This window comes from Haemaphysalis longicornis, unplaced genomic scaffold (assembly GCF_048455015.1).
Source record: "Haemaphysalis longicornis isolate Haplotype H1 unplaced genomic scaffold, Haemaphysalis longicornis Haplotype H1 scaffold_3, whole genome shotgun sequence".
NCBI lineage: Eukaryota > Metazoa > Arthropoda > Arachnida > Ixodida > Ixodidae > Haemaphysalis > Haemaphysalis longicornis.
Window position 1 is genome coordinate 200,526,687 of NW_027526335.1, and position 25,028 is coordinate 200,551,714.

Below are 25,028 nucleotides of genomic sequence, written 5' to 3' on the forward strand. Positions count from 1 at the left end.
GTTTTTTGAGGTCCGCTTGTGCCTTGCCGTCTTCTGTCCCAATAAACACGCATGTCCCGTTTTCGCACAACAAAATAGTTTCGAAGTTAAGGCCAAGCAAGTCGATCGAACGAAAAGTGTACCGCATCGTATATTTTATAAATATGACCTTAAGTACTTTAACATGGTTATCAATAGAGTTGACTTGAGATCTGAAATACTTCAAAGAGCGCTTTGAAGTTTCTTTGCGAAGAAATGTTTGGAGAGGCATTGTTTCAGCACTGAATTATTGTCAAACAAGTCACAGAAAAGAAACTAGAAGATTGGACATCTTCAGGTATTTTGGTCTTCTAGAGAAAGGTGCAAATATTTAAAGGCAGGACAAGAAGGTAATCTACTCTGCGCTGAGATTTCTGGCGTCGCGGAAATGGCGCTGTGTTTTCCTGGAACTGTCGCTCTAGTGGAGGGCTTCTTTTTTACTATAATTGTGGACTCGACATGGACATGAACCTACTGTCAATATTCCGTGCAATGTATCTTGTGCGGCTGAACTTTCTGTACAAGTGCGAATAATTTTACAACCGAGTCTCGTGGCATAAATTCCTTCTTAAAAATTATTATTAGTCGGCAAAATACATTCCATCTGAACCTTTCTTCCAATCTCAACATTTTGTCTTTTGCACGCATTCCCTCCCCCCCGCGCATCGTGTGTCCCGTTTTGTGCCTCCAGGAATATGGCCACCTTACGCATGGCCCATGTGTACCTATACAGGGCGCGTGACACCGCGCAGAAACCTCGGCAGATTTCTGCTGGGTCGGTGCGTCATCAGGTACAGGGCGCTTCTTAGGTAATTGGCGGTGTGTTTGGGGGACCCCTGTGGCGAACAATGCAGACTCTTCCGCAAGGTTATATATATAAATAAATAAATATATATAATATAGATATATATATATATATATATATATATATATATATATATATATATATATATATATATATGTGTGTGTGTGTGTGTGTGTGTGTGTGTGTGTGTGTGTGTGTGTGTGTGCGTGCGCGAAAAGGAGACAGAGGGGGAGAGAGAGACCAGCTGTAGGATGGAGCATTTCGAACGGACCGACCTTGTACGCACGCGTACAACGCCGGGTGTCCGCACCACCCGCCTTGCCCGGCGATTGCTCATGGCCGCGTGCCAATCCTAGGCTGCCATAACAACAAGCCTCGCGTTGTGCGCGCTTTTCTTCTTTTTTTCATGGCGGCGATGGAGCACGTGGTCTTTCGCTGCTGCTTCGTGTAAAGGCAATGCTTCGTCTGTACAATTGCCGCGTTGTCGGGGAGGAAGAGTCGTGTGACGAGGCTCAGGGATAAATCTCGACGAAACAGCGTCGCGCTGGCGCCAAAGTTGTAGCGTATTTTGATAATTTCGGAGATCATCAAAACGGAGCAAAGAAAAATTGGCAGCGTATCAGCTTTTTTCGTTGCAAATGTCGACGAAAGACGATAGTCGACTGGCGCCCCTGCCAAGTAAATGCCTCCCTTCCCTTTCGCGCTCACCTCTCATGCTGTTCCTCTCGGGTCTCGCTCCTCCCAGGATTAACACGCTAGCGGTTGGCTCAAATCGATTTAAATTTACCGCGTTCCACTGCTCCACGCCAAATGCTTCGATGCCAGCGCTGCCGTACGGTGGAGACGAGCGTGAATCGGGGCACCCTACTCCACGTGCGTTACAAGCGGAACGTGAAAACTATCTAGTCGAACTATTCGTTACTGCTGCCGTTTGATTTCTTAAAATGCCGCTAGGGAAACGGCGGGCGAGCGTTTTTGTATTTTTCTGGGTGGATTTTTCTTTAAATCAGCCGTCAGTGTATTTCTAATAAACAAAACACTGCTAATATCACTTTTGTATTGATATCTTGCCCCAGATATGCGTAATATTGTGTTTTGACTCAACAATGTTGACAAGTATGATTATTGCCACCGGACTTATCCGTTTAGATTTAGCTGTGAGTATATAAACCTATTGTGCAGCATCTGTTTCGCTTTGGCCTGGTGGATGAATGGAGGGACAGACAGACAGACCAAAATTTTCGCTTTCAAGTAGCCCAAGAAGGACTATCGTCTTAAAAACCGCCAGTCGCTTAACAAAGCATGCTGTCTGGCTGGGCCCTAGAGCACACAATAATAATGTGACAGTGGCCATCTTCGCCCTCTTCGATCAAAGAGTTTCTTAAGATATACACTAGAGAGGAATCTGGCGCTAGCGTTTTGCGGCTCTCATCAAGGCCGTCTGTGTCGTCATGGACCGCCATTAGATCATGCGATCACCTTAGTTTCGTCATTGGCTTGGATTGAAACGTTTTAGTGACCACAAATTATAATGTGACAGTGGAGATCTTCGCCCCCTTCGATCATAGAGTTTCTTACGATATACACTAGAGAGGAATCTGGCGCTAGCGTTTTGCAGCTCTCATCAAGGCCGTCTGTGTCGTCATGGACCGCCATTAGATCATGCGATCTCCTTAGTTTCATCAATGGCTTGGATTGAAACGTTTTAGTGACCAAAAATTTATACAAACTGCCACAAAAACGCAAATAGTGGCAATTTTGTAAGTGGAAAATAAAAAAGGCTGTTTTAAAACTATAGGAAAAAAGAAGTATAGCGTTTTTGCCGGAACGGTTGTGCCTACTATTCTGCAGGCGAAGGTGGTAGTTACGAACAATGTTAATATTTGGGGGGAGGACTTATTAGAGACCCTTATTTTATTAATTTTACCATTATTTCAAATAATAAGTTGTTTGAAGAGTTTCGAAAGTTTTTTGAGCTTGCCTAAGAAAACGTCGCCTTCGTGGTGAACCGGTGCACCGGCCGTCAGCTACAGTTTAACAACAAAAAAGAAAACGTGGCCGACGTGGCGCTAAATAGTCGTGAACGATGACAAGATAGGACGGATGCAGGCGTCCGTATCGGTCGTATCTTGTATTTGTGAAAGTACGTTTCGTTTCTTTTTTTCGTCGGCTAGAAATTTCGCGGTGGCATATTGCCCGCTCCTCCGACTGCGACATGACTAATGTCAGGTGCGATAACGCTCTGCCTGCTGTTTCACCGAACACGACTACCGCAGAACAGAAGGGATTTCGGCTTCCTCTATAGCTGGTAGATGTGTTAATGCATAGTGAAGAAAGCAAATCCCCAAAACCGCTTAAGAGTCCAATTGTCATGCCAAGCCCGAGCCAAAAAGGGGGTCTTCCCGTAAACCCCCACGACGACATGGATTGCCAGGCGCAGTTGCCTCTCTAGTATACTTACTGAGAAACTCTATGTCTTCGATATCAGTTATCATTCCCCGTTAACATCAAACGTCGTCTACAATTGCGTTGAGGGAGAAAATACAGATGGTTAAGAATGGGGATTAGAAAATACACAATGAGAGCGCTTAACGCCATCACATGCACGGCAACCACAGCGCCATAAGATTCGCTTCCAGCGGCCGCAACTGTTCAGTACCGTCTGCTGTGCTACGTCAACGCCGGATACTTCGACTCACGAGGTACATAAGGCTTTCTGCTTCAAGCAAAAACCGTATAAGTAACAAGCTACCAGTAGATCTAGCTTTATCGTACAAGTAATTTCTGGAAAAGCAACTTCACGGAGAGCTCTTGGATGGGCAACTATGCCGGGTCAAAGTTATAGCACACATTGAGAAGGCTTCAACAATTTCGATTGTGCGATAACTGTCCCTTCCAGCCGAGGAGAGCGTTGCTCTTAAGTTGCAGCCGCTGGTTGTAGCCGATAAGCGTATACAGGTGGGATTAAAAGAAATTCGCACAATGGCGCGCACAGCATCCGACGCATGCTCCGCCATCTGGCTGCAAAGTCAGCAAACTGCGCGCATGCGCACTTCTTCGTTAGCGTTTGAGAGTGTGGCACGTACATTTATGGGAAATGCTTGATCAAAAAAGGACGCCAGTCGTTTCTTTTGAGGCACCGTTTCACGCTGCGTCGCCACTGAGTAGGATGATCAATGAAGGGCATCATGCTAGGCTGCAACCAGCCTGTTGCGCGCTTGCTCCCGGATTAGTAGATAACAGGATGCTCAGTGGCTACATAGCGTAAAAATACGCCTAAGATTAAATGACCAGCGTCGCTTCTTTATCAAGCATTTACCCTAGCAGTAGGCCACACTCTCAAACGCTCCGAAAGAACCACGCATGCGCGCAGTTTACTGACACTGCAGCCAGACGGTGCAGCATGCGCTGGAGGCTGTGTGCTCCGTTGTTCGTGTTTCTTTTAATCCCCCCTGTACACCATCGCAGTGTTTCATTTCGAGGCAATCTGATTTTCCTGCACGTTCTCTTTTATCCTTCGAAGATACGCACTGGAGGGCCTTGCTTCTTAAGATCACGATAGTGATGTAAGATTATGTAACGCCGAGGCCAGGGAGAGTCCTTCTACGATCGGTGAAAGCGGCGAGCAACTGAACGCGTATACCGAGCAGCGCGGTTTGTACAGTTTCGGCCTCGCTGTTTGGCCGTCTGCTTACACTCCTTAATCTTAATACTGCGATCATACTGCGAGCGAAAAAAGAAGGGGAAAAACACTGTTCTTTTCCCTTTGAATTCCTGCCAGGATTTATCACGTGCGTAACATCAGTACTGGTCCCGTGTAGCCGGCGCCGTTCGAGTTCTCGCGACGAAATCAGGCGATGAAATATGCAACGTGTTTCGCTTTAAGTCGTGCCTCGCGGATGTGAAACGAATAGGCGCCTTGAAGATTGCACGACGGAACGCAGCATTCCAGAAGCAGAGTTTACCGTCACTTCAGATTCGGGGTTTTCGTCAGCGTTGTAAAAGGGAAAAAAAATGGTTTGCCCTTCGAGGGATGGTAAAACCATTGTATGTGACACGCAGAGGTGCTTTCACAGTTGGACAGGGAAGCCGTTAAACTACGAATGAAAATGGTGGGACAAAATGAATGACAAATGCGCATTTTATTTCAATTCGTCATTACGTTATTTGCGAGGATTTTACCCGGGGTGCAGTCCCAACGTCACATCTACCTTTTCTCTCCCTGTGGCGATACAAAATTACTATACATTTTTTAATTGCTAAGAATTCCTCGTCCTTCTATACTTTTTTCATATGTGCTAAGATACCTCGTCCTCCTGTCCGCCACGCAGCAGTCGAGTTGGCATACCTAGGCCGTAAGGGGCGCTTAAGAAAAGGGCAATTACTTAATAGAGGTCGCTTCCCTGCTACCCAGGGCTTCCAAGGCAAGCACACGTAGAGGTGTATGTGCGGATATGAGCACATGGAGAGAATACATACGCACTATCTCACCATTCCCACTACCGAGTTTTCACAAATTTCTCACAAAGCGTGCTGTTTTGCGATGACCGTTTATTTTGTGTTTGTTTTTTCGGGGGGGGGGTGGAAGACGGGTTTGTGCTTTAAAGCACTAACGCTTAGTTTATTGATTGATTGATTGTGCTGGTTTAATGTGCCAACGCAGCTCAGGCGATGAGGCGCGCCGTGTGGGGGGCTCCGGATTAATTTTGACGACCTGGGGATCTAACGTGCGCCGAAGTCTCGTACACAGGGGCGTCTTTGCTTTTCGCCTCCATCAGAAAAGCGTCCGCCGCGACCGGGAATCAAGCCCGCGTCCTCGTGCTGAGCAGCACAACGCCTTAGCCACTAAGCCACCGCGGCGGGTACGAATGCTTCGTGCTTCAAAGAGTTCTACAGCAAAGCTGTACACCTGTAGCCCCCAACGGTTTCATCTCATTGGGAAAAAACGCCGAGGCGCCGAAAATACACTTACGCACTGCATGCTTCGCCCCTCCCCAGGTTTCACGTTAGTGGAGATGGTCCGGAATTTTTCCCCCTTCACGTGCCGCTGTTTCAGCCCGCGACCACGTACTCAGCTCTGCAACGCCATGGTGAAGCATTGAATACAAAATACCACTTTGTTTGTTCAGCCCGTAATAACTAGCCTTTGGTAACTCGCTAAGCTCGACTGAAGCCATAGAGCCTCACACAATAATAACTAAAGGGGAAACTGGCGCTAGTGTCAACGCGAACCCCAAGGCGGCGCTTACGCTTCGATGGGAATGATGGGTAGTTCTGGAACCGGCTTGCGTAGGATCGAAAAGGGCCTAAGGCGCTTGAGCAAACTGTGTTTTTTCTTTCAACGAAATTTTTATTGCGCGGTTCGATGTTTACAAATTACTATACAAACAAAAAAGTTAGTAACCAAAAACAGGTTTTGTGCGAACTAAAACGGCGCGTCTAAATATAGAAAGCAAACGCGGAGTCGAGAAGGCTTGTGGAGTACGTTTGCCATTTGCCGCCAATACTTCGATGACGAGCGGGAGCTTAAAGGAACTGAACGTGTGTGGATGTGGTCGTTACAAACATAATTAGGCAGATTCCTCGGCAGTTTCACTGTAACGTGAAACGTCCTGTGGCATAACGACATCTGAAACAACAAGCCGCGGACGCGAACCGACAACACCAACATGCAGCAGCGCATGGCTTAGTCTGGATTGCCTTGCAATTTCCTGAATAAGTTTTCTTATGGAGGTGAGAAAAAAAAAACACCCTGTTAAAGGTAACCAGGTGATCTAAATTAAGCCGCAGCCATCGGCTACTTGCGTAAAACCGCCAAGATACAAAACTACTGTCTTTGTTGGGAAGCATGTCCGGTGCCTGTCCTCTGTCTTTCTCCCGCCCTCATGAGCGTTGAGGTAACACCAGCTTCTGGCTGCCACTATTTTCAGGCGAGAATTATCGCCTTTCCGAACACCTCGTGGCATTTCGCACTCAGCAGCGGCGAGGTCCAAAAACAGGACGTTGGTCAGAATTTTCCGCGGCGAGATCCCGAGTTATCCGAAGGGGAAGCCAACACCCTTTCGAGATAAGCGGGGTCAAGTACACGGCGCACGTACGAGCTTAGTTTGAGGCGTCGAAAACAAAAAAACAGTGCCTTTCCAATCTGTGAAGGATGACCACCGGAGCTCTGGTCGCGGTCTTAGAAGTGCACGAAAGAGACACGTGTTTGTAACTTGCGATTGAGCATATCCCCTAGCTGAATGAAACTTCGACGGACTGCTTTAGCGCAAACATGCGGCAGTTTCTTTCCCGTAGAATGCATGTAATGACAGCCGACGAAAATTCCACAGCGTGTGAACTATGAACTACGCAATTACGAAAAAAAGATGAAGCTAGGCCTAATGATAGAATCGTCTTAGCGGCTAATTGTCATACAATTTGTTTCAGGATAGCTTCTGTAAAACTAGAGTTGCAGCCGCTTTCTCTATAGCCATATTTCCTGCGTAGACGCCCTTTTATTGGCGGCAGACGGCAATTTTGCAGCGTTTACTACTTCACCGTGAACCAAGAAATTGCGGCAAGTAAATGAAACTTGCCGTAATCATACACTCGCCCTAGCGGCCAATTTCAATATGTTCATTTTTTTTTTCAATGTACCTACATCACATTGAGAGCTACAGAACAATCACCAAAAAGTTGTATTTGCCGCAAAAATAAATTTTGTCGACGTGGCTTTTTTTGTCTGGCCAGAACCTGTCCTATAACATCTCCGATGTAAAAGTACGATTGCGATACCAGAAATTGCGAATTGTGTTTTCCTCCACTGCCCTTCTTTGAAACACTTCAAACCCTAGTTACGTCACCAGAGACTTAACCATGAATTTAGTAGCACGTGTTCTTGCAGTGGCTCCCGTGTAACAGGGAGGAAATAACGACCCAGAGGGGCAAGTTGGCTCTACCACGCACCATAACAAGAGAGCACATTTAAAAATAAGAAGACAAATCGCCGTTTCTTCCTTTCTCTTTCTTCTTTTCTGCCTTTTTCTCTTTTCTTTCCCAATTTTCCTTCTTTGCTGGGTCTCGTGTGTGCGGTCTGGAAAGTTCCAACGTAGCATTAAGCAGCTGCGGATCGGAGGAGCCGTTGGGGCCTCCTCTCCCGCATGGCGATTGTATACTCGGGTACAACTTAAGAAGGGCAACGGAAGTTAACGCTGTGCTTCATCACCGCATCCGGATGTTACTCCGAGCGGAGCAAGTAGTACGTTACTGGGAATATTTTGAACATGGCTCGAGCCGTTTTCGTGATTTTTCGGACTTAATATGCATATATACATTACTGCAGCGACGACAAACAAACTACAATCTTAAGCAAAAATGACTAAAACAGGGACTAAAATACAGCTGTTAGTCTTCGCGGGCAACTGTTCATCTTTAATGGGAGTATCTGTAGCAGAGTGTTTGCCGTGTGCACAAATGCGGACTAATTGTTCGTCCCCGCCGATCTATAAAGAGTAACGGGAAGACGAAACGCATGCATTTAGTATCTTGGCTGCGTCTTTAATCCCCTAATAGCGTCGTCGTTGCCATTTGGCGCATATGTCTGTGGACAGTTTCAGATTTCCAAAACACAAGTCATTGCAGTCAGTGGGTCCTTCACATGGTGCCACTGAAAAAAATCTCGATGTTAATTATAAGAAAAGCGCCTAGGGTTAATAGAGCGGCGGGTAATGGCAAGGAGCGGCGATGCGTGATCGACAGACGCTTCTCGGCGAGGTTCTGTTGATACGCAGTATTGCATCCGATTCGGGCGAGGTAATAACGGCCAGTAAAAGATTTCAAGCCCGTCAACAATAACACAAATATTAGCGACAATAGCAAACGTTGATCCCGAAGCGTAATTACTATGTATGTTTCACAGACGAGAAAAAATGCATTAGTTGCTGATGGCAACTGCAAAATAAAATTGTTCGCTACAGGTAAGCGTCTTGAAGTTATCTTTTACACTCGGTACATAATTGCCTTATGCACGAAAGCTATGACAATGCTGCAACTGCTGTAAAACCCAGTTGCATCTGCCAGTCCCGATCGTCTAGCGACGCTAACTTGAAGAATTCAGGCTAAGCAACACCAAATTTATTTCGCCGATGCAGGAAAATATGGTCTCTTTCTCTATTGTGGCACTGACAGAGACGACGGCCTCCACACACGATACCTAGAGCACTTAACGCATGTATCAAACACTAGAAATACACTTAGTTTGCGCTAATTTGTGCGGAAACAAATCAGTCGTCCGATCACCCAGCCATCTATCTCAACAGGCGACGAATTGATTGCTCTTTACGAGAAAAAACTGATTGTGAGGCTGTACTTATAATCGAAATGAGCCATGGTCCCTCAAGTTAGCAAAGCGCTAAGCGCAAGGCGGAAATAGCGGTGGCGGTCGCTTGCACGGATACAAATTCCGGGACCAGTTGCAATGAAACCATCACCTGGCACAGCACCACACGCTCTACACTTCAAAAGTATCTGCCCGTCAATCCGTCCAGCGGCGTGGCGTGGTGGTAGCGCGTCGGTTTTCTTGGCGGTGAGATGTTTGAGTGGCGCCCCCTGGCTCTGACGTCGGCTTAGGGACTCGCGCCGCTGTCGTCTGCTACACAGCACTTGTGAGAGCAGCAGTGTCTGTGCCAAAAATCACCCGCTTTGATGCTGTAGTGCGTTAAAAAGCGTATTTCTAGTGATTCAGTTATTTTGCCAGCTTCTGACGCATCGGAATAATTTGAAGCTGTATCCCCAACCAGGTTAAACACACGAGAAGAGAAAGAACAACTTTCTTCAGAGCATCGGTGAGAAGCTCGTGTTCAACCCGTCCTTTCTAGCTTATTCGTGAGGTTCAGTGCACAGATAAGTATTCAAAATGCGTTGGCGTCCCTACAGAATTTTTTAGATGCTCTTATCACGAAGCAACAGTCTAGTGCTACGTACACGCGCATCGCACAGCAGGAAATAAAGCCGTTCTCGTAACCATTGTTATCATAACGAACTGACTCTCAACCCAAACAATTACGACATGATTACGGTGTTTAAGGCGTGATATACTAGCTAACGAACGCAGTAAATAGTATGCGTGCGTATATTACAGGAATCGAAACCGATGAATATTTCCAAGGAGCTATCTTCAACTCTTTTTAACTCTTCCAGGCGTAAAGAACAAGCCCGGGATGACGATCTATGAATTGGAAAAAAATTACTCATACTCATTTGTCATGGACTGAGGATCCGGACCACTAATCAGCCCGATTTTACTGTTAAATAGAGCTTCCTCCTCATTCGCTCCTCGTCCTCCTCCTCCTCCCCTTGAGTGCAGTTTTCCTATAACGCAAATCTGCATACTGGGGAGACATGGCTGTGGGGAATGAACTGAAATGGCCCTCCAGGTCTGAACAAACATAGTGCTGCTGCTCATTTACCGTAGACGTGACTCGTTTTGCTCAATAAACCTCCATACTGATTAGAAGCGTGGTATAAAATCAGCACGCGCATATACACACAGTGGGTTATTCGGAACTCAACGTACAGTTCTTGCAGCCCCATAATGCATGTCGGCATATTTTCATGCCATGACAACGTAAAGTGATGCGATACAATATTTTCGAGCGTTCGGCAAGGTTGCAAAAGCTGTTACCTTACATACGATTACCGGGAATCGTAATGCCTTCTGCCAAAGCCGACATTCCTGAAGGCGTGGTATTTGTTTTGGTCTTGCAATTTCACTGTTGTCGGTCCCTTTGTTCGAAAGATTGCATAATACAGAAGCTGACCCCTAGCTCCGACTCTTCGCGCTCCGCACAGGACCGGCTTCGCAAGGAATGGGGCGACGCGGGCAATGTTTCTTACGTAGCGGTATCCAAAACTGCACTTAAACTCACGCCTTGAGCTTGTGTATGCGATTTTATGTCTATTATTACGATAAAAAATTACGCACATGCCAAACTGGTGCGGTCAAGCATCAGACGTCAACCGAGCACAAAGAAACAGCTGAGAGAGCGAGCCCGAGTGAAGCAGACGACAAATGCGAGAATCCCTAATCCGACGTCACAGAGGCGCGCTTCGCAGCGCCGCCCGTGGTCGCGATCACCGCCAATTGCGGGCGTCCGTCACCGTTCGACCCCTGCTGGCGGACAACTATTTTTTTTTTTCTGTGACTCGGCAGCTCGTCCTTGGGGACTATCGGAACGGACCAACCGGGTGGCGGACTAACCGTTCGTCCCCTCCCATTTAGTCCCCAAAGGGACTAATGATTGTGGCAAAGGCCGTTAGTCCCCCAAAGGACGAAATTTTAGTCCTTTTTGCCTAAGAGTGTACGTGAGAAAAGGCAGACAATTTCACGCATTCATAGCAGTCTCCTTTTAAAACATGGGCACCCGTTGACATCCAGTTTCGCCGCTTAGGCGGAGGGATACCGTACATAATCTATTGCCTTTCTGAGCTTGTTCCCGAGTATAGCAGAAGCAGCGGCACAGCAGCAGCAGCCGAGTAGCCGCAGCGCGACGACATCCGGGCGAGTCGACATCCGAGCCGAGGATTGCGACACCCTACATCGTCCTGTCCTTTACGCGTCCGGGCACGTGAGCGCGCTGATGTGCGTTGTTCGTCTCCGTCCAAGGTCGACGGGAAGGAGACTGAGGGAACGAGCGACGAACGGAAGCGCCAGAGGGTGCACGCTCGTTTTGTACATTGGCGGAAAGCGCTGATGTCTAGTTGTTGACCGGGACGGAACGGAACTACAGCATGCTTTCGCCATTCTGTCTGGAGATATCTCCTTCAGCGCTGAGTGACGCGGAGAACGGGAGCTCTGTCCTCCTCAGCTCTGGTTCTGCAACGAGTAACGGATATATATATAGAGATAGAGGGGAACTTTTATTAAAGGCATGCGCGGAGACCTTCCGGGTCCTCACATTCCAGAGGGCCTCTGGCGACGTCTTCAAGCCGCTGCCTGATGTACGCCGCCAGTTGCCTTGGTTCCTGCCTGGTGCTTGTTGCTGTCACCCATCCTTTGTGGGTTGTCTTTGTTGTATTCTGTATGGTCCTGCAGTTCCAGAGGACGTCATGTTTCTCTAGTATGACGTTACCTGTGGAGCAAGTAATGGTTGCTGTTTCGGGATCTCCCCATATCTTGTGTACTGTAGCTGGAGTGTCCAAGGTGTCTGTTTGAGCTTGTCTTATTAGTGTTGCTTGGTGTCTTGTGAGCGTGTCGGAGGGTTGTAGTAATTGCCTCCTTCCCGTGGAGTAGTCCTTCAATTTAGGTGCTGTCGGGACCATGACCATTTGGTTTGGTTGGAGGTATGCAGGAGCCCGGGCTGCGGCTTCTCGGGCGAGCTGTAATATTAGCTTTTTTCGTTACCTGCCATTCCTGCGTTCTCAGATATGCAGTACACTGTTGTAGCTCCCGTGATGCTGTTGTTGATGGCCGTAGCTATGGGTTGTGGCAGTTCCATGCTTAGCAGTTGGTGACAGGCGCTTTTTGAGTCTGTGAGCTGTATACCAATCTGACTTGGCGTTGCCGCTTGAAGTTTCCGCTTTCTATAAGAAAAATGCCGTCTAGGTTAACAGCCTTTAGTGTATGGTCATGTTATTTTTCGTTATTGTTTGATTTCTAAGTGCAGGTTATCTTTTTTTCCCCGCTTTCGTATAGTAGATGCTCGACACCTTTATGGCTACATGGGATCGAAGCTTTGGATTTCGTTCTGCGCCCGCAGGCGAAGTTCATCTTGTCGCTGCACAAAAAATGGGCCCATCTCCCCGCGAGGGGGACTCGAGTAAATGCGTCGCATAGGGGGTGGGTGTATTGCGTTAACGTTTGTGTTTGGGGGGTTGGTGCTATCACGTGTACACCACGCAGCTATCACGCCGCTAGCACGCCGCTGAGTCACCAACGCACGCCGCTGACGACGTAGTTTGAATGAGTCAAGGATACAAGGCGCGTTCGTAGCCTTTGATTCTGTGTCGGTTTTGTGGCGCAGTGGGAAGAGCACCATGTACCTCGCGCTCCGCCCACAGGTAGTGAATGCGTTGTATCAGCAGCTTCTTGACGTAGTTTGAATGAGTCAAGGATATAAGGCGCGTTCGTAGCCTTTCATTCTGTGTCGGTTTTGTGGCGCAGTGGGAAGAGCACCATGTACCTCGCGTTCCGCGCACAGGTAGTGAATGCGTTGTATCAGCAGCTTCTTGACGTAGTTTGAATGAGTCAAGGATACAAGGCGCGTTCGTAGCCTTTGATTCTGTGTCGGTTTTGTGGCGCAGTGGGAAGAGCACCATGTACCTCGCGCTCCGCGCACAGGTAGTGAATGCGTTGTATCAGCAGCTTCTTGACGTAGTTTGAATGAGTCAAGGATATAAGGCGCGTTCGTAGCCTTTCATTCTGTGTCGGTTTTGTGGCGCAGTGGGAAGAGCACCATGTACCTCGCGTTCCGCGCACAGGTAGTGAATGCGTTGTATCAGCAGCTTCTTGACGTAGTTTGAATGAGTCAAGGATACAAGGCGCGTTCGTAGCCTTTGATTCTGTGTCGGTTTTGTGGCGCAGTGGGAAGAGCACCATGTACCTCGCGCTCCGCCCACAGGTAGTGAATGCGTTGTATCAGCAGCTTCTTGACGTAGTTTGAATGAGTCAAGGATATAAGGCGCGTTCGTAGCCTTTCATTCTGTGTCGGTTTTGTGGCGCAGTGGGAAGAGCACCATGTACCTCGCGCTCCGCCCACAGGTAGTGAATGCGTTGTATCAGCAGCTTCTTGACGTAGTTTGAATGAGTCAAGGATATAAGGCGCGTTCGTAGCCTTTCATTCTGTGTCGGTTTTGTGGCGCAGTGGGAAGAGCACCATGTACCTCGCGTTCCGCGCACAGGTAGTGAATGCGTTGTATCAGCAGCTTCTTGACGTAGTTTGAATGAGTCAAGGATACAAGGCGCGTTCGTAGCCTTTGATTCTGTGTCGGTTTTGTGGCGCAGTGGGAAGAGCACCATGTACCTCGCGCTCCGCCCACAGGTAGTGAATGCGTTGTATCAGCAGCTTCTTGACGTAGTTTGAATGAGTCAAGGATATAAGGCGCGTTCGTAGCCTTTCATTCTGTGTCGGTTTTGTGGCGCACTGGGTAGAGCACCATGTACATTGCGTTCCGCCCGCAGGGTCGTGGGATCGAAACCAGGCGCCGGTAACTGTTATTTCTTTTTATAGTGTAGGGGGAGGCTGGCTGCTGCGGACGCCGACGCACGGGTGACATCGTGAGTTATACAAATGCTCTGCATTTAAAATAACCCGCAATGAGTTCATACTTTCTGTCCCCGCAAAAGCGCTTCTCGAGAAGTATTCTGTTCTGAATATTCTTTCTTTTATTCGTTCTGCACTAGTTCATATTCATCGCCTCAATGAAATTGTCAACACAGCTTGGCACACACGTACGCTGCAGCGACAAACGTGTCCACACATGCGTGCGCACTACGCGCATCTCGCACTACTAATGTAAAAAAAAATCGCGAGCAGGTTTGCTTTCCGTTAACTTATTCACAAAATCTCGCCTCCGCGGAACGTGTTGGGACCGTCACTTGTTTGCGAAGCAGCGCAAAGCATTCGCACATTCGTCAAGAGCAGCGAAAGGGTTTGCTAATTGTGTGCCTTGAGAAACTGGTAAATGTCGTTGCGGGTTATCTTCGCGACCGTTATTTAAACACCGTCAAACGTATTTGCAGTTACAAAGAAACGGTTCTTTCGCCCAACGTTCAGCGAGACCGAGAATGCAGTGCTGTCGTGTTGCCTGTCGGAAAAACATATCCACTGTCCGAACTTGTGTGGTTGTGGGGACGTTTGTCTCGTACATTCAAGTCCCGCAGGTATCGGTTGGCAACCTGGCGGCCGCGGTTCACTCATCACTGCGGCGAGCTTTGATACGATCACACATTTGATTTGTTTTGCGTGTGCAAATAAACGAGGCAGCTTATGCATCCCTACCATCCACTGTTCAACTAACTTACCATCCATCATCCGTCGAGCCAGCCATCCATCAATTCGTCCACTGGTCTGTCTGCCCAGCCATTCATCCGCCTGTCCATCTATCTGCGTGTCTGCCTGGATGCTGGAATCTAAGTTGTTTCAATGCAAAGCTTTCTACCTCTACCAGCCAACGGTTTCGGCGTGGCGTGCGCCACAAGAAACTCCCAACCAAGCTAAATATAAACTACTGGCACCGCCAGGGATCGAACCTGGGCCAGAAGAGAAGCGGAGCGAGCAACTAAGCTACGCCCACTCGTGGAGACAGGGGAGACAGACGGTGGTTTTGATTCTGGGGCTGGGGAGGGGGATGGTGCTTTTCGGCGCCAGTACCAGGTAACGGCTGCAAAGGAGCAAGTTGCGCCTTACCATCTCCTATTTTACTGCATCCTTGCTTCCTTTTTCCCCCCTTATCGTTCTCTTTCTCTTATATTTACTAGTTCCGCTTTCTCTGTGCATTGCAAAGCAGCGGAACGAATGTGCGCGGTTAGCGATGTCAAGCTTGGGGCCGTGGCGCTACGCAGTGCAAACTTCAGAGCAACTGATATCAGTCGCAGAAGGTGAAGGTATGTGCAAACATGCATGTGGGTCCACTTCGCCGATCCCTTTCTACGAAACCTCTCGGGAGTTCTTTGTAGGAGAACTGAGCGTAGCTGGTTCGTTGCGCGAGCTGTTCTTGTGAACTCGCATATTTCGCGATCTTCGCTGTGTGATCAGTGATAATGCACTTCATCACTCATTCGTACCTAACATGTCGACGGAATGTAATCACCTTCCTTCAGACATTGTATCCACTTCTAATCGCTGTCTTTTTATCCACACCTTCTCTGCATTTGTGCAATTGGATATACCTTCGTGAATTTGTACGACTCGGTAACCACTGTGGCTCACATGTGTAAAATCTTTTTTTTTGCCCAATTCTTGACTGCTTATTGTGTGTTTCGCCACAGTTTTGCGCATATTGATTGATTGATTGTGGGGGTTCAACGCGCCGACGGAACGAAGGCGATGAGGCGCGCCGTAGTGGAGGGCTCCGGATTAATTTCGACCACCTGGGGATCTTTAACGTGCGCCGAAATCTCGTACGCGCGGGCGTTTTTGCTTTTCGCCTCCATCAGAAAAGCGGCCGCCTCGGCCGGGAATCGAACCCGCGACCTCGGGCTCAGCGGCGCAACGCCTTAGCCACTAAGCCACCGCGGCGGGTTTTTGCGCATATCCGAGTGAAGTAGATTGTTTGAATTTTGATAATTTGCTTTGTTTTGTACCTCACAACGAAAAAAAAAATTGTTTTACTTTGCCGTCGCATTTAAACTACACTGGCCAGCCCCGGCTACAATGCCGTGGTGCTTGCGGGGTTCGAAATAAATAAATAAATAAATAAATAAATAAATAAATAAATAAATAAATAAATAAATGCACCTTCACTGTGTCATGCGCCTTCAATCACTCACATATCGACACCTTATATCTTCGTTCATAGCCGCGTCGAGTGTCTGCCTTTGGAACGCAGGCAGGATGCGCCCTGTTACTCCGTACACTTGCGATTGTTGCTGTTACAAGGCCATGCTAACCCCGGGACAAGACGTCGACGCAGGGCATATGTTTCTGGCAGCGCACCCTAATCGCTCAACCATGACGTACCGCAGCTTTCCTTTCGGTCAGTCTCCGTAGCGGCCGTGTCAACCTCGAATAAACGTGCCTTCGCTCTCTCCCTCTCTCGAAGTGCGTGGATGCAGAGGTTGGCTGCAGGGCACGTAATGTCGGGGAAACTCGATGCTGACAACAGAAGGCTAACGGCTGCAGCGAAAAAAATAGTGTGGCAGGTTATCGAGACTTTTCTTGTGCCATCCCGGCGCGTGGCGTATATTCGAAGGCCAAGCCAGGGTTTCTTCAGTCCCATCGGGCTCCCCTCCAGCTATGCTAGAGGGCGCACACCTTCAGCCATTAGCCAACCGGCGTAAAACTGACTTCGCGTCTAAACTTTCCTCATCAGCGGTATTTTGAAAAGGTGGGAATCTAGTCGCGAGACTACATTACTAATAATCCTGAAAGAGCGTCTCGTCACAAGTAGAGCCGAAGTATTAAACCGCCGTTTGCCCGTACTGACCTATGCAAAAAACGTATTCTGCTCTATCACTGTCTCCGATTGGAATGTTCATTATAGGGAAGTCACGCGCAGCCCGCGTGGTGCAGTCGTCCACAGACTTAGCTGTAACATCACATTTGAATTTAGCATGGAATATCTCAAAACGTGCACGAAAAAAATGTCCACACGAATGTGGAGGACCTAATGTCCCAATTAAACTTGAAAGAAATGCAGCAATTGATACTAAATAAACTACGTCACACCGAAGCACGTGGAGACGATAAGTGGGTAAACCGTTGCTCCAACTAAGCCTGTGGACGGCTGTACAATGCAACTGAGCTCGGCCAACAGCCTTCGTGAGTGCGGCATGCTGGAAAACAATGATGAAGTGTTGAGCCCATTCCGTGTGGTGTAAGCATCATTCCACTTTTAACGAAATAGAATGCCTCCCGTTTCCTTTTTATGTATCTACATGCCTTGCTTTATACTATAGGCTAGGTTAGTTGGTTCACCACCTAGACAAAAAAAAATGCCCTCAAAGGACGCCGATATTTCCTAGGGGCCATGTCTGCGTTATGAACAAATATCGCTGGCTTCCTCAAGCAGACGTTGACGTTTTCGATGCGCGCAGAAGCGCACAGCTGGTGCCAAACATCTCCTGCGTCCTATCGTTATTTATGCACTCGCTATATCGTCCTTTTGATTCTGATTCGTGTCCCACGCCGTGCCATTAATTCTGCGACTCCCGGTCGTCGTGCCGTTTGCATTTTCCGAGCTTCCCACACCTGCGTACTGATTCGGCCTCATTCATCACTGCCAAAGGCGGGCACGACGTGTCGTTTCAAGACTGCAGATGAATGCATGCACGCTTTGACATTCTTCATTGACAGATTTCAGCTGAAAGTGCCGCATAGGCTACCGGCGGCGTGTTAGTTTTAAAACAAACGTCAAATCCTTTTTCTTAATAAGAGATGGTTAAAATGCGCAGCTTCTTCCTATGCAACACCAGTCAAAGTTAGCTTGAAGACGCGTCCATGTGACGTCATGTCTGACGTCACGAAACGCACGATTTGGCGGGAAAGACTAAAGTACAAACTGCTTCGACCGTGTCGGAATGGGGAAATCAGACAGACGTAGGTTTCGTAACGGAGAAACCAAGGCTCGATTCCTATGACGGTTAGCGTCTTTTTTAAGTGCAGAGGACTTTATGGTCCCGCCTTGTCGTCGTAGCTCGTTCACTGGATTCAAGTAGAGCCACACGGCGTTCTGTCCTCGCGGCGTAACCGAGAGGCTTCTAAAGCCATGCAGTTTATATAGTCATAAGCGTTCAAAACTCGTGAACGGCTGGCTCTTGTCATACATCTCCCCGTTGTTTAGCGCAAAGAAAACTGCAGGCACATTTGAGGCAAGATGTATAGGGACCGGGCGGCCGTTGTATGGCACCACCGTCGCTTCAGCGAACAGCGCCACCCGTGGCGAACCGCTCGTCAGTGCAATGCCGGTGGCGGTCAGCGCATGGCTTTCTGTAGTTTTTCTGCGGTGCGACCTGCAAAGCGTACGTAACCTCACGTGCATTTTTCAGATCGGTAAATCTTGAGCGTGGATGTGACGTTTACGAGGCATGCCATGTGTGTGATTTACGCCCATACTCAGTATTTACAAATAGCAGAAGATGCTCAATGCGCCAAGCTGGAAGTCAAGCTGGAAGTGAAAGTTCGTTGCTTCATGCAATTTTTTGATGCCTGCTTGCAGTTTCGCGTATCGAGGAGTATACTGCAGCTAAATGCTCCCACAAAGCCGGTTTGTGCAACCGATCTAGGAATGCTGCGGCGCTGGCTTTGGGCAGTTGATGACGAAACGGCGTCGACGTCGTGCACAAGCGAAAGACAAAGTTGGGGGGTGTCTTCTAAGATTTACCTAAAAACAGAAATTATGATGGACCACGCTTCCGTAACTTGATTACCTACGGCTGAAACGTGTTTAATTTCACAGAAATGCTCTTACTACAGTCATCGGGAATCGTTGATAGAATAAATACCGCATGATAGTAGAACGTTATTGCTTGTCGTGGAGAAGCATTGCTTTACAAGAATTTCAATGGTTGCTGGCTAGTTGGTAAATGGTTTTTGAAAAACCAATTCCTGCGTGGCTGAAGGACGCAAGACAGGAGGGTGCCCGAAACCTGTACTCAGTTTCACAACTGAATGCTGCGGTCGGTTTACAAGCTGCCACCTACGCTTGAAAAATCATGCACACCTTCGTCTAACCACGATGAGGGTTTATCGCAAAGCTCTATCGTATGGGTTTCCTTGGTTGCCTTCTGGATTTAACCTTTGACTAGTTGAGCGTCGAATTCGACCAGCACGCAGTTTGGTCTTTCGATCGCAGCGTCTTTGACTTTGACCATTTCCCATTCGATTCCGCAGAAAGAAAGCTTTGCGTTCAACCATCATAATCATTAGACGGAGGGCTAGATGATTTTGCTGTTTAATTTTGAACTTCCATGCCCCCCTCTCCAAATCTAAACTTTGTCCAGCGTGTCGGAAATGTGTCTGTGCTGGAGGACTCGGGCTGATGCACCCATATTTGAGGCAACTAATCGCGCGTTTTTGGTGTCTTCACCAGGCGATTTTTTAGGTACTCTGTAAAGAATACTTAAGCATTAAAAAACAGCGACTGACGTTAACGCTGCCACATTTTTTAACTATCGGTGCCAGCCTTTATTCTACGCAGGTGGTAAAACGGGAAGAGGAGGAGGGATGGTGGATGGTTTGTAGCTTGGGCTGTTGATTTGGTGAATAACTTTGGCTCTTGATAAAATGACCACCACAAATGTGGGATTTCTACTTCGGCTTTCAGGCTCCCATGCTGTCACAGTGTCGCTCACCAAAACCGAAGGCACAAAGCTCACGGTTACAGCAAGTGTAAACTACCGAAACATTTCTACGGCTACACGGTAATCCATCTCGTATGCAGGTGCCTTTCTATTTAAAGCACACGTATCGAGGTATCCCAGCGCTAAGGCTGGCGTGGAAACCGTCGTCATTGAAACCAGTGAAGATAATTTAAAGAGGTAGAAATGAATAATAATATTGCTAACAGTTTTATTCCTAATAAGATCGCGGAGCCAGGCGCAGAGCGCTGCAAAAAGCGCTCGTGTCAATGTAGCCCATTCCCAATCTTACAAGCATCTAATAAGTTTGCGTAGCCGTTAGTGAATTTAAGAAGAAAATAATACTACTAATAGTAGTTTTATTCGTACTCAGAACGGGTGTAACCAAGCGGAGATCACTGCAAAAAGCGCTCATGCCATTGCAGCCGATACCAAACTTTAGAAGCGTCCGACAAGTTTACGTAGTCATTACTGCATCTAAGAACCCAACACATCTATCTAGACTGTGTTTCACTGCACATATACGCTCACAAAACCACGAAAACATTCAAAGCACCAAAGCAAACACGACAAAAACAACGGGAGGCTGTGTAGTCCAATGCACCGGCTCATTCCACTGACGAGGGGAGCGCCGAGTGGTGGCGCCACCCGTCCAGCTGCCCGGTCCCTATACGCAATAAACCGGAAGCGCCCGCGTTCCTTTAGTTCGGAACGCTCGTTGGGTTGGTTTTTGCCATAGTAAGCGAAAAAAGGTGGCAGTGCAACGGCGGCACGTGCGGGACGAAAAGCAAGCACAAAAAGAACAGAACTGGCGCAGTTTCAGGCAGGGGGCGCGCGAGCACTGCGAAGGCGGGAAATTCGAATTGCATTGGGTGGTAGCAGTGAGCGTTATGGTAACGTCGGTACAGCCCGTTATGGCGAATCGCTGCTTTGCACTTCCGACGGCCTTGACGTTGAGTGGAACGGCTCTAATTTTTTATTGAGGCGCTTGATGCCTCCGTGTATCATTAAAATAGTTTTGTGAAAACCATTGTGTAAAGTTGGCTTTCCTGCAGTGCGTTTTTGTCACGGGACTGTCGCCGTTATAGGGGCATAGAAAGCTTCGCTTTAATAAAATGTAAGGAGGCTTTTGTTCCCGACTATAGTGTTTGGACTGCCAAGACAGAAATCGTAGAACGCACCAAAATAAGATAACGAAAAATTCGAATTTTCTGCTACGCAATGGCAGCAGTCAACTGCCAACTTCAGCAGCTCTGTCGCTCTACTGAGCTGCCTCGTTTGGCGTTTACTGTTTTGTAGCCGCACGTTTGCTCCGTAACGAGGCCGTGTTGTGAATGGAGCGCTAGCTGTCGATCATTTCCGCGTGCAAGGACTCGAAGGAACGCGGGTACATATTTTGTCTGCTTGATCATTTCCTCCTGGCACTAGCAACATCCTTGACTGAAATCACCCCCAAATGCGCCGCCTCGATCATTTGGGGCGGCTCATAAACAAAACGCAAGAAGCCACGACGTGGCGGTGTTTTGTAACCTTGGTTCTATTCCCCCGCATCCGTCCATTATGCCTGAACGGTCAAGCGCGGGTTCTTATTACAAAGCAAAACGCAAGTGCGGTTCCCTGTATGCTTGTATTGGTTGTGTAGCGGCTGCAAATGTCCATCTGTCTTTTGCAGGTCGTTGCAAATATCATAACAGTCAATTGTTTTCCTCGTTTGTAGACCTCTTTCGCGGGACTCTCTGAACGATGAATGGTACTTGGGTACAGTTAAGTTCGTCGTTACTGTTGTCACTGACCTAATAATTTGGCGTCCTTGTTGTCGCAAGAGGGTAAACCATGCCCGTGCAAGTACGAATTGGCTCGTGAGGGACGGCACGTGTTCAACGTGGACGACAGAAAACAAGCAGTACGAAGTGACCTTGACGCTGCGCGCAACACGAGAAAACAATTCAGAGCGTACTGTCCTGACTCACAGTTCGTGTTCGGCGGATGAAAATCACTGGGCCGGCAGGCGCTCAGATATGGCGGGGAACTAACGTGGCCCACTCCGAAGCACACTCGTCCTTTTGGCCGCGTGATAGTACAGGCTGGTCGTCGCTGAAGACATTTCATGCACAAATATAAAGCACACAAGTTAGCGGATTTTGCTGAAAGAAAAGCTGCTCACAGGCTTGCGCGGCCCACTATTTTGCAAGGGGCCGGACGGCATCTTGATAGAAGTGTTGGTAGTTAGGAAGGGGAACGCTGACTATACCGATGTGTTCACTCAACTCCTATACATCGGGAAACGTTGACACCTGTACTGAAGCAAAACTCATGCCAAGCATGTACATAATTGCGAATAGCTCCTCTTTCCAATTTATTATTGATACAAAAGTCAGAGAAAGAGAGAGAGAGACGCTTCTGTTCTTGTCTTTTCTAGTTCTCAGGAGCCTTCATTATGTAGACCTCAGAATTACCTCTTCACTCCGATACTTTTGACGACATATAGTGCTAAGTTCGCCCAGACAACATTGGCTGTTGTGGTTACGCGAACGCCGTTCTTCCCTGCTTTCGGGACGGTAATTAGAGAGCAAGAGGCTAAAATCTGACTCAGTGTACTGTTTTATCTCTGGGCCTTACACGAGTACTTGCTTTTAGTCGGCGTTATCCTCTTCACATGGGTACCGTGGGCTCTGTAACCATTCTCACTTTCTTAATGCGCCCAGGTGGTGAAGGCCTTCCTTCCGGACATGATGACGGCCAACCACGGCCACGTGGTCTCCATCGCCTCCCTGGCGGGCCTGGGCGGCGTGGCGCGGCTGACGGACTACTGCGGCTCCAAGTTCGCCGCCGTGGGCTTCCAGGAGGCGCTGGCCATGGAGATGGCCACGGAAGGGTACACGGGCATCCGCTTCACCACCGTGTGCCCCTTCTTCATCAACACGGGCATGTTCGCGGGCGCCGAGCCCGGCGTGTTCGGCTTCCTGAGGCCCGAGTACGTAGCCGACGAGACCGTCGAGGCCGTGCTCAGGGACAAGCCGCTACTCATCCTGCCGAGGATTTTCTACACGCTCGTCGCGCTCAAGACGTGAGTGAAGGCGTACATTTCACGCGTACGTGTTTGCTACAGTCGCTGGCAAAGGTAACTGGACCACTTTAGGGCAGATCAGTTGGAGTGTGTCTCTGACTTGTGGGGCGTGGGAGCAACCTTCAATTTGGAGAGACACTCCGCGCCACCCACGCTTAAAGTAAATATACTTTGGGGGAGCATTTGCTTATATTTCCTCAGCCCTGTTCGAATGTATTGTTATTGCAGGCGTGTTTAGTGAAACCACTTGCAATGTTCGAAACTTGGTATTATAAATTGCCTTATTAGTGTTGCGTCCCTGGCTCTTCGTGTGACCGCTGAGCGGCGCGAAAACAGAGCGGCGTGCGCATGCGCGTTTAAACGGGATTATCGCGACAAAAAGACCCCCTCCCCCGAGGAGCCCGCTCACATCACCAGTTTTGGGCACCGCTCCTCGGCTGGCAACGCCCGCGGATGCTGCGGGAAAGAAAATTCCTCCCAATGTTTTCTATCAACGGCGGCGAACTTCCGCGGGGTGTGGGACCTGTTTTCCGCACTGCGGTCACGCGGCTTTAGGTTGTACCAGGGACGAGGGCGGCTTTCTCGACGTCGCGGGGTCGATACGTGTGGAAGTGACAAATGCGGGCGCCGGAGAAGCGCGCCTTGGCGTTTTAGGCCTTTTTGGCTATCGAAAGCTAGGGTTCTTCGTTGTGTGCCTCACGAGAGCCGCCTCGCTTTCCCCGCGCTGTCGTCTGCTAGTCGCTCCGCACGTATGTATGCACCGCCAAGCCGGACCATCCGGGGATGTTATGTTGACGTCACATATCCGCCCGCCTCTGCGGGCCTCCTCGTCCATCGTGTGAATCCCGCTTTAGTGAGCATGCTACGGATGCGCAGTTTCGCTCCCTCTCGGCTCAATTGAGACGCAAACGCAGGGAACGCTCTGCTGAGGAGCGTTGTAGATCAACGACACTTTCGGCTGGAACGGGCCTTTGGAGTTGCTCAATACCAGAGTGCAACGCGCGAACTTAGTTCCCTTTGAGTGACGGTTACCGAAATGCATATTGACCAAACAAGGGTACTGTAAGTAAAATAATGTCACACACGTTCCCGTGAGCCCTTCGTGGATAGGACCACGGCCGCACATTCACTCGTAGCCTGGTAAGAAGTTGACACTAGGCATGACGTCACTGGGATGAGATCATGACCTTCGGCCTCTCCTTGCGATTCTGTCTGTGTGGGTAATTGCAAAGCGATCTGCCTACGTTCACGCGGTTTTCACGCTATGTGAACAGTGTCAAATGTTTGACAAATTCTTGGGCTTTCGCCGTATATATCTCAGCAGCGCTAGCTGGATCATACAAAAAACCTTCCCAATGGCATTACTTCACAATACGCTTCGTTTTTGTGACAAGTATGGCGCGCACAGTTAGGCGTAAAGGCGAGATGTTGAGACTTGATCTAAAGTTTACCTCGCAAGACCGTACAGGCTCAGTCGCGGCATGCCTTACGCATGGCGTGTTCTGATACCCACAAGAATGCCTTGGCTGTTGTAAAGGGTTCAGTGTCGGCGCCATTAGCGCGCATCTGAGCGTCCACCAGCCCTTTCCACCAAGTGACCTGTTTTCGCAAGAAATGAAATCAAATCAAGCAGAAAATTTACCCGACCATCTGTGGCAGACGCGCTCTAGATGCGCAAGCACAGCTCGTTTGTGATAGTTCTTCGTACAGTTCAGTTAACAGGCCGAAGCTACGGCGGACAGCGCAGTTTTGTTCCACGTGACGCGCCGTACATATTACACAGCGACCGTGACAGCCGCTCCGGACCGCGCATTCTCAAACCATAAGGCGCCCAGACATGACCCTGACGAGTGGCGCCATCCATACGCCCGTTTGACCATATAGGCGTGTGCTTCTTATTCTGTGTAAACGCAGTCGTGTTCCGTTTCTGTTGATGCCGGCCTGTCGTCCCTCGACATCACGGACATGCCAGCCGAGCAGCGCAAGGACCCCTGGATTGCTTCGCTTATTGACTTCCTCTCTGGCGTGCCCTCTGCTCAAGAATCGCGTGCGCTGCGCCGACAAGCTGCCCACTTTGCAGTCCGCGACGGAATGCTGTTCAGAGGGAAGTTAACCTGGCTAGAGCCTAGTTTGCTATCCTG

At 48.7% G+C, this 25,028-nt stretch overlaps 1 protein-coding gene across 2 annotated transcripts in view; it reads left to right on the plus strand.

The window, feature by feature from the left end:
* LOC144175927 (short-chain dehydrogenase/reductase family 16C member 6-like) overlaps nt 1-25,028 on the plus strand; it is a 109,957-nt gene that overhangs the window by 57,171 nt on the left and 27,758 nt on the right. For both annotated transcript variants that reach the window (XM_077704998.1, XM_077704997.1), the window contains exon 2: nt 22,526-22,887. In XM_077704998.1, the coding sequence (XP_077561124.1) occupies nt 22,526-22,887 (362 nt within the window). The remainder of the gene's footprint in view (nt 1-22,525; nt 22,888-25,028) is intronic.